The sequence below is a fragment of the Pseudorca crassidens genome, chromosome 10 (assembly GCF_039906515.1).
Source record: "Pseudorca crassidens isolate mPseCra1 chromosome 10, mPseCra1.hap1, whole genome shotgun sequence".
NCBI classification, from domain to species: Eukaryota; Metazoa; Chordata; class Mammalia; order Artiodactyla; family Delphinidae; genus Pseudorca; species Pseudorca crassidens.
The window spans coordinates 104,309,478-104,325,942 of NC_090305.1; the positions used below are offsets into that span (position 1 = coordinate 104,309,478).

At 55.6% G+C, this 16,465-nt stretch overlaps 1 protein-coding gene across 1 annotated transcript in view; it reads left to right on the forward strand.

Annotated features, from left to right (window-relative positions):
• WNT7A (Wnt family member 7A) overlaps positions 1-16,465 on the forward strand; it is a 65,694-nt gene that overhangs the window by 21,586 nt on the left and 27,643 nt on the right. The window contains exon 3 of the mRNA XM_067755603.1: positions 828-1,099. Within this exon, the coding sequence (XP_067611704.1) occupies positions 828-1,099 (272 nt within the window). The remainder of the gene's footprint in view (positions 1-827; positions 1,100-16,465) is intronic.

Genomic DNA, 16,465 nt, shown 5'->3' on the forward strand with positions numbered 1-16,465 from the left:
GGGAAGTGACACCTCAGCAGCTCCCCAGGCCCCCATTGACCCTTTGCTATCCTGTCCCTCCTGCCTGCCCACGAGCAGTCCCTCTCCCCTCCCGCAGCCCTTGTCCCCTGTGTCAGTCGGAGTCCCGAGGATGCAGGTCCCAGCCTTCTCTGGAGATGCTCACAGTCGAGTGAGGGGGCCACGGGGGTCCAGACCTCTAGACAGCAGGTGACACAGCAGCGATAGCAAGGCCACGAGCACAGGAGCTGCTGTGTCAGGCAGGTGCCACGAGCCAGGCAGGGCGCTGAGAGCTTCACATGGACAAACTCTACTCTCTTATCATCCCCGTGAGAAAGGGTCTATTGCTGTGTCCCCACTTTCCAGCGACGAGACTGAGACACAGGGAGGGGGTGGTGGCGGCTGAAGGTGGCAGAGCTACAGACCGATGTTCTGGGGTTTCAGCCTAGGCCTCTGGCTCCAGAGCCTGGGTGCACTGTGGTGGTCAGAGTGCTGTGTTACAGTTTGTCACCAGGTGCCACGAGTGCTGTGCGTGTGTGCAGCGGGCATGGCCACATCAGCCTGGGGGGAGTGGGTGGCCATCCACAGAGGAATCCCTCTTCTGGTCTCCAGCCTCTCTCCTCCGCTGCCCCGTCGACTCCCCAAGGGCGTTCAGTGACTGGGGATTCAACGGGGATGTGCGTGATGGGGGTGCCTGGGACGGAGCTTTCTCGGAGTGAGGAACGGGCGCTCAGTCAGTCTCTGTGGTGCCCCGACAGTGAGCTCAGCCTCCCTTCCCATCCCAGGACGCCCTGGACCTGAGCCCAGCCTTTCTACTCTTGTCCCCGCAGGGAGCCGGGAGGCCGCCTTCACCTACGCCATCATCGCAGCCGGCGTGGCCCACGCCATCACTGCTGCCTGCACCCAGGGCAACCTGAGCGACTGCGGCTGCGACAAGGAGAAGCAAGGCCAGTACCACCGGGACGAGGGCTGGAAGTGGGGTGGCTGCTCTGCCGACATCCGCTACGGCATCGGCTTCGCCAAGGTCTTTGTGGATGCCCGGGAGATCAAGCAGAATGCCCGGACTCTCATGAACTTACACAATAACGAGGCAGGCCGAAAGGTAGGCAGCTAGGGAGGGGAGCCGGGCGGCTCTTGCAGAGACGCTGCAAAATGGCTTATTCATAACAACTGGTGTTGGGTGTCTGGCGATGGGCCACAGGGCTCTGCCCGTAGCCTCATTCTGCTTGCATCTGTTGTCGATTTGCTGCTGGTCAGGATTTCTGTGTGGCATGACACTTGTCAGTTACTGACAAGGTTGAATAATCGAATCTCTGTTTAAACATTGGATGTAACTCAGCAAGATGGAAAGAGGGACGGATGTGAACTGTCATCCTCGGGCCCACAAAATCAGCTGTACAAAACTCTGATTGTGGGGAGGAGTTGAGGTGAGTGCAGTAGGAGTCATTGCTGTAGGGCAGATGCCAGGGTTGGTGACGTATCCTTGGTCACCTTAACCAAGATCTGGAGCTCAAAATAATGGAGGTGACCATTCCCTCTTCACCGCCTCCTCAGATCCTCCTAGATTCTGGGCTCAGCTTGGAAGAGAGTCCAGGCTGTGCCAGGATGTTTCTAATGGAGGTGGCTGGCTTACAAAGGGGATGGGCACCCTATCCTGTGAGGCAAGGGAGCAGACAGGTTTGCCGGCAGAGTACAGTGAGGGCCTATGGGGTGGGGCTGTCACAGGAGGGTGGATCCTGCCTGTGTGAGGACCCGCAGGCCCCGGAGGTACTGGGCAAGGAGGGGCTCTGATGGGCCAGGCCAGACAGGGAGGGAGGGCTCCATGCCGCCGGGGTGGAGGACGGACCACTGCAGTGACAGGGTGTGTGGGGGCACCACTGGGGGGGCCAGGCAGGAGCAGCGGTGAAGAGAATGGGGGAAACCGTGCCCAGGGCTGTAGAGACCAAGGAACACAGGCCCCATCCGTGGGGCCCCCAGCTTGGCTCCAGCCCGTGGAGGCTGTGCGGGAATGCCGGCCCAGGGTGGCCTCATCCTCTGGTTTTAGACCCAGATTTTCATGCACAAGCACTTATTTTTTTAGGCGTTGGCATTTAAAATTGGTCGTCACCAGTGACTCTTAAAAAATGTAGAAAAAGGAAAAAAGAAAGAGGATTGCTATAGGAGCTCAAACACACACATGCTGGCTAAGGGTGGGCCTCGAGCTGCCCATTTGGGTGCCAGCTGACCTGGTTTGGCTAGAACATGTCCGTGGGCCAGCAGTCCTCTCGCTCAGTCCTGTGCATGAAACAGGACAAGCTGAGTTCCCTGTGCTTCTCACAGCGTCCCTGTGAACGGTGGCCTCATTATCCCATTTTGCAGGTGAAGAGATGGAGGAACAGGGGGATTGTCACGTGCTAATCGGGAGCAAAGCCAGGATGTGAAGCCTGGCGTCTGGTTCTCGGGTTGGTGTCCTTTGCACAGTGCGGGCTGGCGGTGGGCTGCCTGGGTTCAGATCCGAGCTCTGTTGCTCGCTTCTTCCTGGGAAGGAAGCAGAGATGGCAGGAGTGTCCTCGCGGGGAGAAGGCAGGAGAGCCCTTCCCCAGGGCTGGCACACAGCTGGTCCTCAGCACGGGGTGGGTGTGACCCCAGACCGAGGGAGGGAGCTGTCTGGTAAGTGGTGTTGGGGGGTGGCTTGCCCACCCGTGTACAGACGAATGGGAGGCACCAGGAGCCCTTCCTCCTGCCTTGGGATTCCCTCCCTCCCTCCCTCCCTCCTCTGCAGTCTCCGGGCACATCTGGTGTGTCAGAGCCTCCCAGGCGGCCACGGTGAGTCACGCAGCAGGCTGCTCACCTGGTCTGTCCTAGGATGATGGCCGGGGTAGATTGCAAGGCCCCGCCGGCCCTGCCCTGTGCTGGAAGCTCCTGCTCAGGGCGGCACATTCCTCCAGGGTTCTCAGCTCTTCATCCCTCCCGATTTCTACGGTCAGATCACTTCCTAGGGCTGAGGTCATAGGTCATGGGGTCCCTCCTGGCCTTGAAGCTCTCATCCCTGGGAGTGGACAGGAGAGGGACAAGTGGCTTCCGTCTCCCCCTGTTTCCTCCTGTGTGGCTACCTGGTCCAGCCACAGTGAGAATGAGGGGAGAGAGCGCTCAGCTGGGGGAAGGAAGGTCCCACGCACATCAGGCGGAAGAGGGTTTCTTTTTTGGATTTCCTTCCCATTTAGGTCACCTCAGAGCACTGAGTAGAGTTCCCTGTGCTATACAGCAGGTTCTCATTAGTTATCTGTTTTATACATAGTAGTGTATATATGTCAATCCCAATCTCCCAGTTCATCCCACCCCCTTCCCCCCTTGGGGTCCATACATTTGTTCTCTACATCTGTGTGTCTATTTCCGCTTTGTGAATAAGTTCATCTGTACCATTTTTCTAGATTCCGCGTATAAGCGATATTATATGATATTTGTTTTTCTCTTTCTGACTTACTTCACTCTGTATGACAGTCTCTAGGTCCATCCACGTCTCTGCAGATGACCCAATTTCATTCCTTTTTATGGCTGAGTAATATTCCATTGTATATATGTACCGCATCTTCTTTATCCATTCGTCTCTTGATGGACATTTAGGTTGCTTCCATGTCCTGGCTATTGTAAATAGTGCTGCAGTGAACATTGGGGTGCATGTGTCTTTTTGAATTATGGTTTTCTCCGGGTATATGCCCAAGAGTGGCCTTGCTGGGTCATATGGTAGTTCTATTTATTTATTTTATTTTATTTTATTTTTGGCTGTGTTGGGTCTTCGTTGCTGCGCGCGGGCTTTCTCTAGTTGCGGTGACCAGGGGCTACTCTTTGTTGCAGTGCACGGGCTTCTCACTGTGGTGGCTTCTCTTGTTGTGGAACATGGGCTCTAGCTATCTGGGCTTCAGTAGCTGTGGCCCTCAGGCTCAGTAGCTGTGGCTGGTGGGCTCTAAAGCGCAGGCTCAGTAGTTGTGGTGCATGGGCTTCATTGCTCCGCGGCATGTGGGCTCTTCCTGGACCAGGGCTTGAACCCGTGTCCCCTGCATTGGCAGGCGGATCCTCAACAGCTGCACCACCAAGGAAGCCCTGGTAGTTCTTTTTTTTTTTTTTTTTTTAAGGACCTTCCATACTGTTCTCCATAGTGGCTGTACCGATTTACATTCCCACCAACAGTAGGAGGGTTCCCTTCTCTCCACATGGGAGAGGGTTTCCTGAGCCACCAGCGCCAGCAGGCTTGAGGCTGTGCTTGCTGTTCAGGGCAGCTCTGGGGTGATGCAGATGATGGGACCATCATATGTTGTAAGGTCAACCTCAGGGGCCTTTTTGGAGTAGGTGGACCCCACCTACTCCAAGGTTTGGCTTGGCAGAGAAGAGAGGTAGGGGCAACCCAGGTAGTGGCCAAAGGCCCAGAGGAGGGGCTTGGGGCCAGTCCAGGGGCCCAGACTGGCTGGTCTGTGAGCCCCTGAAGGGGTGGCTGCAGCCAGAGGGCTGCAAGGTCACCTTCCAGGCCAGGGAGTGAGAGCCGTGAGTTTTCCCCTCAGGGCTGCCCTGTCCTTACGGCTTGAGTTCCAGCTCCGATATCCCCTCTTCAGAGAGACTTCCTTCTCAACCCCTTCCTAGCCTTTCCCCTCCCCAGATCATAAGCTTGTTAAGGACAGAGACCTCATGCATCACATTCACAGCTGCACCCCAGGGCCTGGTGTATAGAGGCGCTCTATGTACGTGCGGAGTGAATGGTTGAGTCCCCTACGGTCACTGGGGAGCCACTGATGGTTCTGGAGCAGCGGGTCAGAAGTCTCAGAGACTGACTCCAGGGCAGCAGAGCGAGGCCTTGGGCGGTGTCAGGAACGGGGTGTGGGCATCCTTGATGGGGTGCGCAGGTTGGGCCTCACTTGACACTTCTGAGCAGGAATGGTTTTCCCAGCTCAGGGTGCCCCCTGCACTCCCACCATCCCCTGCTGCCTAGCTCCACTCTGGTTCAGGAGGACGCTTGAGGGTCACCTCCTGGAAGGGCAGTTCAGCCAGGCACTATATGTTTTCCAGAGCCAAGAGGTAGAATTTGGGACTCCCCAGTGGACACAGGAAAGGCCTGATTAACCACCAGTCCAGCCCCTTTGTGGTTTGGGGGTGCAAACAGAGGCCCAGAAAGGATCCCGACTGGCCCTCAGCTATGCAAGGCAGTGGCCACACCCCTTGGCCAGGGCACGGCAGGAAGGTGGTCTCCCAGCCTAGCCCCTCGCTCCCAGACGTGGGGCACCCCAAGGGCCCAGACACAGATCCGAGCGGCCAGGAGCAGGGCAGCCGCCTAGCCTGGGGAAGGTAAGGCTCAGTGTGTATCATCTCTGGGTTCCATCCCTTCTGGGGGCCTCAGTTTCCTCATCTGTCAAATGGCACTATGATCCTTGGTCTGTTCTGGATCCCAGGTGCTAGTCAGGGCCAGGCGAGGGCACACACTGGAGACCCCCAGAATCCTGCGGCCTGCCATTTATTCAAAGGCACGGGACCCCATTCCAGAAACTCTGCCCACAACAGGCTTCCGTGGGCCCCATGCACAGTGGAGCTGGAACCGGCAGGAGAGGGGCCAGCCCGCAGCCGCCCCTGGCTGAGCGTCTCGGGAAGGATCACAGATGTGTTTATCACCGGCTCCCTCCTCCTGCTGTGAGAAGACAAGACTCAACCTGACCACAGGCTCTGGGGCTTGTTGGCAGCTGGTGCGAGAGAAAAGGGGGAGGGGGAGGTGGGGAAGGGGTGCGTGTCCCAGAGCCGAGGTGGTGGCCCGCTGAGTGAGCCGAGGTGGTGGCCCGCTGAGTGAGCGGAGATTCAGGGCTTGTCCTCCGGGCGGCCCTTGGGGTGGCAGGGTGCCCCCGACTCAGCTGGCAGATCAAGAGGAATAATGCCGCGGGGGGGCACCTGCCCTCACAGGTCTCCGGTTTGGGTCCGGCCCAGGCAGAGCCAGGGTTTCACCTGCAGATGTGGCCGCAGGGCTGGGGGTGTCTGTGCCCTGCCTCCCCCCGGCACTGTCTTGTGCAATTGTGTGGTCTGCAGGGTTGAATCAGAGGGGTCACAGTAGAAGACAGGAATGGGGGAAGCCAACAGGTCCTTTGGGGACGTGATTTTTGAATCAGAGTCTATCTCTATTGGAATTTTAGGGCCATGGTATTTTGGCTTTGAAGTCACAGACGGTTCAGGTTGGGACTGTAGAATGTTAGGTTTACACCCTCACATGGGGGGCTTGGAATCAGGATCTTTGGTTGGGAGGGAGAGAGGCGTCAGAAGCGGTGGGTTGAAATCTTTTTGTTTTTTTTTTAAGTATAGGTACATTTTAATGAAGTCATTTTTTTTTAGATTAACTTGAGTTAATCTAAATTTTAAATTTGCAATTTAAGAAACAAACAAAAAATGATTCACAAGAAATTTGCACTGGAGTAACTTTGAATTGTATTTCTTATTAACGGTTGAAGGTATAGCTCATAGTTGGTGGTAGTGCGAAGGAGCCAATAAGAAAACTTTAAATTGCTGTTTGAAATCTTTGTTTTTTAAAAAAATTGTATTTATTTTTGGCTGCATTGGGTCTTGGTTGCTGCGTGCGGGCTTTCTCTAGTTGCTGTGAGCGGGGGCTACTCTTCGTTGCGGTGCGTGGACTTCTCATTGTGGTGGCTTCTCTTGTTGTGGAGCACAGGCTCTAGATGCGTGGGCTTCAGTAGTTGCAGTACGCGGGCTCAGTAGTTGTGGCTCGTGGGCTCTAGAGTGCAGGCTCAGTAGTTGTGGCGCACGGGCTTAGTTGCTCCGTGGCATGTGGGATCTTCCTGGACCAGGGCTTGAACCTGTGTCCCCTGCATTGGTGGGAGGATTCCTAACCACTGCGCCACCAGGGAAGCCCCGGGTTGAAATCTTTGGATGGTGGAATCTTTGTGGCTTTGAATCGTTTCTTTCCCACCTTTGGGGCAGTGAGGATATGAACTCACCGTGCTTCTTGCCCTCAAGGTGCTCTGTCTGGTGACAGAGGCATTTAAGAGGAGCAAAAATGATGATTCAGGGCTAAACACCGCAGGAGAAATGCAACACAGAAGGTGCGTAAGAGCTCATAGGAGGGCACGGTTTCTTCTCGGAGGAGTCTGGACACTTTTGGGGCAAGAAGAAGGGACCCTTTAGTAGGGCTTTGAAGGATAAGTAGGAGTCCACCAGGTGGACAAGGCAGGTGGGGGGGAGGGCAGTTCAGGGAGAAGTAACGGCATCTATAAAAGCATGAAGTCCTGAAAAGGCATGATTAGGTGGGGGCGGACTGCGTGCATCTGGGGAGAGGGGATGATGGGTGATGAGACTGCAGAGGTGGTTGGGGTCAAGTGCAGGGCCTTGCCTGCCAGGGTGGCAGCTGGTGCCCCACCCAGCAGGGACCACGGGTAGGCAGGAGGGATAGCTGTTTTGGAGCAGAAGAGGCAGGACCCGCCTTGGGTTGCACTTGGGGTGGATAGGTGGGCGCTCTACCTCACTGGGGTCAGGCACTGGGGCGTGTGGAGTCTGGACTTGAGGGGAGATGATTATTAGGGTGCTTTTGGGCATGTGAGTGGGAGAGCCTGTGGGCATCACATGGAGAGGCCCAGGGGCCACTGGTGCCTGGAGAGAGGTCTTGGTTGGAGCCACATCCTGGCAGCCACCAACGCGAGGCAGCTGCCAAAGCCCTGGCATTTGGCAGGATTGGCCAGCAGGAAGATTCTAGTGGGAAAGCCCAGAGCCGGCCACAGCCCTGAGGAAATGGGCACTGGGGCAGGAGGGCTATGGGACACAGAAGAGCAGACAGGGAGGTGGGTCCTTGTAGATGCATCCCTGAGCACTGAGCTCAGAGCCCCCTTCTGCTGCATCCTGGCTCTGGAAGCTGGGCTGCGGGGCCGGGGGTCCGGGCTCTCCACGCCTCGCTGATGCTACTGCACCGGGCCGGGGGTGCCGTCGAGGCCTTGCCGGCCACTGAGGGCAAAGTGTGCTGGGAGCTCTGGGGGCCCCAGGGAGGGAGGGGGCCTCCACAACCCCTTCCTGGGAGCGTGGTGACTGAGCCCAAGAGAGGCAGCCCTGGGGATGGGGGCCCAGCTGGGACGGGGCTGGCCCCTGCTGGAATGTGCTCCAAGGGAGGTGAGCTCAGGGGGATGGAATTCCACCCAAACGAGAGTCACCTCCCAGTCCCTGCCCAGCCTCTGCGCGCGGAGGGTGCTGGTCTTGTCCCTTCCTGCCCTGCCCTGTCTGGTCTGGGTGCTCCTGGGAGCTGGATTTCCACCCTGCCCTGGCTGCAGGCAGGCCTGTGAGTCAGGGGACACCAGGGACCTGGCCTCTGGCAGCTGGGGCGGGGCCCCGATAAGGCTTGCTCAGCTATGCTCTCCTCTGCTGTCCCGAGGGCCACTTGCATATTTGACCGGATAGAATGGTCAGTGGTGGCACGTTGAGGGCCCGAGGAGCCAGGCCCTGCCTGGCCTGAAGCCAGCTGACCAGGCCGGGCTGTGAGGAGGCCTCCGCAGGCCGCCGTGCCCTCCCTTCCTGCTCCAGCTCTGGTGCAGGTGTGGGTTCTTCCCTTCCCAGATGCAAAGGCTTCCAGCTGGAACTTGAGGGACTTGGACCAGGGGTGGCCTTGGGCAGATCCCGGCCCTCCAGGGCCTCAGTTTCTCCCATGGTGGGACCTCGTGTCTCAGAAGGGTCTTCTAGTTCTGACATGTGGGGGTAGGGAATACAGGGTTCTTAGGACCACTGGACACCAACTATGTCTCCAGCCACACGCTCCTGCAGTCCGCCAAGCTTGTTGCTGCCTCAGGGCCTTTGCACATGCTGTTTCCCCTGTCTGGAAGGCCCTTCCCTCAGATGTTTGCATAACTAGTTCCTGCTGTTCCTTCAGGTCTCTGCTCAGACGTCGCCCTCCCGGGGAAGCCCTCTCTCACTTTCTGACTTTCCTCCCCTTTCTCCACCTCGGCTCTGTCTGTACACTGTCTTGCTTTATTTTCTCTATAACACTTAACACCATATGAAACGATTTTATTTGCACAGTTCTTTACGTCTTTATTCCCTCTGTCCTCCCACTACAATGTCAGTACCACGAGGGTAGGGGTGACCTGAGTTTACAGCTGTATCCCCTGTGCCTAGAACAGTGCCTGGCACATAGTAAGTATTCAAGAAATATTTGTTGAGTGAATGAATGACGTGACAGGTGTCTCCTCTTACCTGGGGCAATTTCCCAGGAGTAGGGTTGCCAGATAAAAAACAGGACTCCCAGTTAAACTTGAGATAACAAATATTTTTTAGTACAAGTATGTCCCCAATATTGTGTGGAGCATACTTATAGCAAAACTTTATTCATTATTTATCTCAAATTAAAACTTAAATGGGTTTCTGGCACTTTTTTTTTTTTTTTTTTTTGGTGATATGCGGGCCTCTCACTGTTGTGGCCTCTCCCGTGGTGGAGCACAGGCTCCGGACGCACAGGCTCAGCGGCCATGGCTCACGGGCCCAGCCGCTCCGCGGCATGTGGGATCTTCCCGGACCGGGGCACGAACCCGTGTCCCCTGCATCGGCAGGCGGACTCTCAACCACTGCGCCACCAGGGAAGCCCCGGTTTCTTGCACTTTTAAATTCAAATTTTTATGTTGAGATATTGTCAACTCATGTGCAGTTGCAAGAATTCAGAAAGATCCTATGTGCCCTTGGCCCGGTTTTCCCCAACAGCTCGTAAAATTATATAGTATCCCAACCGGGTATTGATATCAGTATAGTCACGACACAGAACATTCCACTGTGAGGATTCCTGTGCTACCCTTTTGGAGCCAGATCTCCTTCCCTCCCTCCTTTATCCCCTCCTAATCCCTGGCAGCCACTAATCTGTTCTCTATTTCTACAGTTTTATCATTTCAAGATTGTTATATAGATGGAATGGTACGGTGTGTAATCTGTTGGGATTGGCTTTTTTCACTCAGCATAAGCCCCTCAAGATTCATTCAACTTGTTGCATTTATGAATAGTTTGTTCCTTTTTATTGCCGAGTGGTGTTTCACAGCATGGAACCGTTCATCTGTTAAAAGGCCGCCTGGGTTGTTTCCAGTTTGGGGCTATGACAGATAGGCTGCTGTGAACAGTTTTGGTGTGAACGCAGGGTTCCATTTCTCTGGGCTAGATGCCCAAGAGTGTAACTGCTGGATCGTACGGTAGTTGTACGTTTAGCCTTGTAAGAAAGGGCTAAACTTTTCCAGAGTGGTTGTGCCGTCTTACATTACCACCAGAAATGTGCAAGGGGTCCTGTTTTGCTGCATCCCCTCCAGCGTTGACGGTCACCACTGTTTTTTGGTTTTGCCGTTCTGAGAGGTGTGTGCAACATCTCACTGTGATTTTAATGACTGTTTCCCTAACAGCTAGTGATGTGGACCGTCTTTCCACGTGCGTATTTGCCGTCTGTACGTCCTCTTCAGTGGAATGTCTGTTCGTGTCTTTTGCCCATTTTCTAATTAGATTAGGTTTTTACTGTTGAGTTTTGAGATTTCTTTGTATGTTCTGGATCCTAGTCTTCTGTCAGACACGTGGTTTGCAGTTTTTTCCTCCCAATTTATAACTTGTCTTTTCCTCCTCTTCATAGGCTCTTTTGCAAAGCAAAAATTTTTAACTTTGATAAGGTCCAATTTATCAGTTCTTCCTTTTACGGATAGTGCTTTTGTGCTAAGAACTGTTTGCTGAGCCCTGGGTCCTGAAGATTTTGCCCTGTGTTTTTTTCTAAAAGCTTTGTAGCTTTACATTTAAGTCTTTTGTTTTTTAAAATTAATTAATTTTAAATCAACCAACTAAGGTTTGTTTCTTTTTTAAATTGAAATTTTTAGTTCGCAAATTTGATTTTTTTTTTTTTCTTATTTTCTTTGGCCGCACCTCATAGCATGCAGAACTTTCCTCACCAGGGATCGAACCCATGCTCCTTGCAGTGGAAGTGCAGAGTCATAACCACTGGACCACCAGGGAAGCCCCTTGAAATTGATTTTTAAAATGTATTTATTTTTTATTATAGTAAAATACCCATAACATAAAACTTACCATGCCAACCATTTTTAAGTGTCTGGTTCAGTGGCATTAAGTACATTCACACTGTTGTGCAGCCGTCACCACCATCCATCCCCAGAACTTTCTCATCTTCCCAAACTGAAACTGTTGCCATTAACTACTAACTCTCCTCCGCCCTCCTCAGGCCCTGGCAGCCACCGTCCACTTTCTGTGTCTATGAATCTGACTGCTCTAGGGGCCTCATGTGAGTAGGATCAGACAGTGTCTGTCCTTTTGTGGCTGGTTTATTTCACTGAGCAGAATGTCTTCAAGGTTCCATGATCCATTTTGAATTAACTTTTATATAAGGTGCATATATTAGGTCAGGGTTATCGTTTTGTCTGTTTATGTTCTCAGCCTGGCAACCCCTGCCCAGCCCCTGCTGCCCCGTGGAGGAGGCTGGTCTCCAGACAGTACTGAGAAAAATCATTTCAGAACCAGACTCCCTTCCTTGGGCCCATTTAATAGATGAGAGACTGACACCACCGCGGAGGCCCTGCCAAGGCCACACACAGCAAGGGGGGCGGGGCAGGATTCACACACAGCAAGGGGGCGGGGCAGGATTCACACACAGCAAGGGGGGCGGGGCAGGATTCACACCCAGGGCCTGGCTCCCAGGTCCTCCTGCCCCCTCCTCCCCACATGACTGGCCGGGGCAGGTGGGGCTGGGCGGGGCTGACGTGTCCACTGGGGAATGCCCACTGGGATGACCAGGCCGGGATGTGCAGGCCTGGAGGAAAAAGTCAGACAGGTCCGGAGCGGAAGCCACTGAGGAGGGGCTGGAGGGGAACCAACTCGGGCCCGGGTGGAGGACGCCCACGAGGCCTGAGGGTTTTTTTCCAGTTTTCTCCGATGACACAGCGAGGGCAGGGCCCAGCCAGGTCCGGTGGGTGATGCTGCCATGATAGCAGTGGATGGTGCCGGGGAAGGGAGGGGATGAGATGGGGGGGACGGGGGTGGGGAGCCGGGGCGGGGTAGGAGCAGCCCTTCTCACAGAGAAGGGAAATGTCTGTGGGTCCCCAGCCTCGTGAGGCCTGGTCCTCAGCACCCCACTTTGCTCTGGGCTACTGAGACCCCTTCCCGACCCCAGTCTGGGTGGGCGTGGGCGGCCTGGGGCAGGCCCAGAGGGGGCAGCTGGACACACCAGCCTGGGAGGGGCTCGGGAACTCAGCCTGGAGTGGGCCACCTCGGGGGGCTGTCACTGTCCTGCAGTCAGTGAAGGGCTGGGGGCGGGGACGGTGGGAGGGCGGCAGGCAGGACCAGGACCATGGAGTAGAGGAATGTGGGAAGATGCAGGTTGCAGCTGTGATGAGAAAAATGGGATAAGCCGGAGGGCAGGTGCCTGTTTGATGGGAGAATGTAGACGATGGGGTACATACTGACTTAACCTCCACGAGTCCTGTGAGGCTGACGTTCTCCGCTGTTCTCTCCATTTTACAAATGGGAAAACGGAGGCCCAGAGAGGTAAAGAAATTTGCCCAAGGCCACACAGCTGGCAGGTGCTGCCCTACGGTCTGAATCCAAGTAGTCTGGCTCCAGACCCAGTTCTTGACCTCTGAACTGTTTCACCAGCCCTGGGGCTTCTTGGACTCAGATATGTTTATCCTCAGACCCAGTTCTCACATCCTGCCATTCCAAAATGTTGTCCTAAGATTCTCCAATCCCCTGTTTGGGGCAACTTGGAGACTCTGGGGTCCCCAGCCCCCAAAAGGCCCCAGTGTCTGGTGGTTTGGGGACTGTAGATTATTCTGGCACTGTTCGTGCTCCCCGCTCCTGGTCGCTGCGGCCCTGGGACGGCCCTTGGGCCACTGTCGTCTGCCTGAGAGAGGCCTCTTGCAGGCCAGGAGGGAGCTTGGCCACGTGGAGAAGAAGATTCTGTGCATTGCCCCTCCCCAGCAGGAGAGGGGGCCTGGACCACCATGGGGGGCGCAGGGGCTGGGCAAGGAGGTCCCCAGGAGTGCCCACACTGTGCAGAGACCTGGCACACCTCCTGCTGTCACGGGTTTTCTGGGCTGGCTCAGCCTAGGGAAGGCAGTGGGGGACCCACATCCTGTCCCCCTGCTGGATCCTCTCATCCTTCCGGGCAGGCGTGAGAGACACCTCGCCATCTCCCAGAGCCCAGCCTGGAGCCTGGCACCCAGTGGGTGCTCTCAGCGACGTGGCGTGACGTGAGTGCGAGGCTGGCATCCAGAAGGGGACTTAGAGGATTGGCAGGCCTGGGGGTTGGGAGTGCGTGTCCTCTGCCTTCCTGGGCACGGCTGTGCAGTGGATGGGGATGGACTGAGGATGGCTTGTCCCGGTGTGGGAGGCGGCCTCCGGAGACCATTCCCGGCTTCCCTGCTTCTCAGCTGTGTGGCCTTGGGCATGTTCACTTGCCTCTCTGTGCCACAGTTTCTCCATCTGTAAAGCAGGGACAGTGATCGCTTTGTAGAGTGTTGTGAGGGTTAAAAGATTAAATGCATTTAAAGTGCTTGCAGCTCTGCTGTCCTGTGTGGTGGCCACAGGCCACGTGGGGCTATTTAGATTAAATTAATCACAGATGAATAAGATTGAGCATTCACCCCCTCAGTCCTCACGTCCAGTGCTGGGTAGCCACGTGGCTCGTGACTTGCTGCAGGAAGGTCCGGTGGACAGACCAGCTTGGAGCGGCAGGTGCTGGGCTCGGGCTTTGGTGTCACTACTAAAGGGACCCGGAAAAGTCTCAGCAGCGCGGGGGAGCAATCCTTTCACCTCCCTGGGCCCCTGCCAGCCCAAGGCGGGGTCTCCGGTAGCGGCCGTGTCACTTCTCTTGGAAGGAATCCCCACCATGGCTGTTGGCCCTTCAGAGGGGGCACATTTGAAACCGGCTGAGGTGGGAGGGGGCGGCGTGGCGAGGCCCCGGGAGGCCTCCCAGGTGAGGTGCAGCCGAGGGGGCTCGGTTACACCACGGTGAGACCAAGTCAAAAGGCGCCCACCAGGGACAATTACCGCCTTTGTCCTCTGCAGGGGGAGTGGGACTCTCGGGTGTTATCAAATCTGCCCAGACAGGGGACAGGGAGCCAAGTGGTGGAGGGTGGGCAGGGGCGGGGCGGGGGGTGAGGAGGAATTGGCACCCAGGCGGCAGCGTCACTTGCCCTAATCTTGCACACTTGTGTGTCCTTTGAGGAGAAATCCAGGTACTATTATGTCCCGAAAAAGGACCCCTTACCTGACACAGGGCCTTCTTCAAGTCTTCACCCTGCAGTGTGCCTTCCAGACACTAATCCCGTGCTCTGTCTACACGAGTGAATCCGTTTCACTGGCCCGACCACCTTGGGGGTCCTTCTGAACTCCATGTCACAGATGGGCAGCTGAGGTCCAGCCAGTGACTTGAGCAGCGTCCCAGGGCAGCCCCCGCTGCAGCAGATCAAGGGCTCACCTGATCTCAGGATCTCCCCAGGACGTCGTGTGGAGGGGGCAGGCCCAGGGCCGGCTGGGGGTGGGCAGGGTCAGGCCAGCCCTCAGCTGCTCTGCGCGCCTCTCCCAAGGCCTGATGCACCATGTGCTGCCCCACACCTAGTGCTCTCCATAAATGATCCCCCAGGGAAGGTGTGGTTAGTCCCATTTTACAGATGAGGAGAGTGGAGGTAGAGTGGGTTTACCAAGGTGGCCCAAGTGGAAAACATCGAGCCAGGATTCCCTCCCAGCCATCCTGCTTCTGTAGCCCACGCGCTGCCCGTCCTCTCTGGGTCTCTTCTTAGCCCTCAAGTGTGTGTGTGTCTAGTTTAGACCTGGAAGGATTGGTCGTATTTTGAAATAATGATTCTCACAACGTTTGTAAGAACACTTTATAATTTGCGAGACCTTTTCTAACACTTTTCTCTGGCCGAGCCTCACAGCTTTCCTCCAAGCAAGCGGTGTAAATGTGCCCATTTTTCAGGCGACATACCAGAGGCTCAGGCCGGGCACCGCTCAGCCTGCAGGGTGGGGGGCTCTGCGGGGCATAGAGTCCTGGGTTGGGGGGAGGCCGGGGCCTCCTAGCAGGAATGACACGGCTGAGAAAAGTGGCCAGAAAAACCCTGACTCTGCCATTTGTTTGCTGCGTGCCCTTGGGTAGTCTCCCCCAGCCTTGGTTTCCTCAGTGGCAGAAAGGCCGTGATAACCTGCACTTCTCAGAGCCATCATGCTGAGTGAATGAGATGATGCCCGGGGGGTACCGAGGCCCACACTCTCAGGTGGTGAGTGCTCAGAAGACGGTAGCTATTGGTATGAATATTGTTATTACTATTATTAGTGGTGGTAGCAGCAGTAGTCATTCTAAAGCCACAGTTAGGTTTTAATTCCTATATTCCATTCTGTAGGATCTTTCTAGCTCTGAAGCTCCATGCTTCCCACGTACCATTCGTGTAGCCTGCTAGGAGGACTTGGGGAGGAGATGTCTGGGAATCCACGGAGATTTGTCACTTCACTGAAAAGAGGGGGTCGCTGGGGAGAACGCTGTTGCAATACCACATTGGCCCTCCTCACTTTGTGACAGGTGAGGTCCATCTGGGTCTCTTGGGGGTATCTGAGCTGCTCCCTGTGGAGAGAGCCCACCCAAGCCCGTGCCACACTCTGGGACCTGCACAGTTGTCTGTAAAGTCCAGTCTCCAGCCCAGACCTCCTTCCAAACTCAAACCTCGTGCATCCAGCTGCCCCCCGCCCCCTGCTCCTGGACGTCTGCTGGCCCGGAACCCACCTGTTCGAAACCTCGCTGCAGGTCCTTCTCCCACAGCCATGCTCCTGCCTTCCATCCCCTGCCAGCTCAGGAAACAGCAGCCCCGTCCTCCCGGTTGTCTGGGCCCAAAACCTTGGCTTCATCCTGACTCCTTTCACACCCCACATCCAGCATGTTGGCTCTGCCTAAAACATCTGTCCAGGACCTTCCCTGTCTCACAGCCCGCACCCCTGCCCCCATCATCTCCCACCTGGAGTAGCACAACAGCCTCCTAACCCGTCTCCCTGCTTCCACCTTGGCCCCGGCAGCCTCTTCAAATGTAAGTTAAATCGTCTCCTCTCCGCTCATAACCTCACAGTGGCTCCCAACTCAATCAGAGGAGAAGCCGAAGTCTTCACAAAGGCCGACAAGGCTCTTCATGACCTGGACCCCTGGGCCCCTTTGACCTCATCTCCTACTTCCCCTTCACTCACTCTGTTCCACCTGCATTGTTCCTTAAACACACCGGGTGTGTCCCTACCTCAGGGCCTTTGCACTTGCTGTTCCCCCCTGCCTGGAGCGTTTGCTATCTGGACACCCACCCCCTCCCCTCCTCAAGTCTTTGCTCAAATATCACCTTCTTAAGGAGGCCTTTCCTGACCACCCTATTTGAAATTGCCCCCCATCTGCCTCACCACTTCCTGTCCGCTGTCATGTTTTCTTTTTCTACATGGCACTTACGACCACCTGACATAATATTGGTAAGTC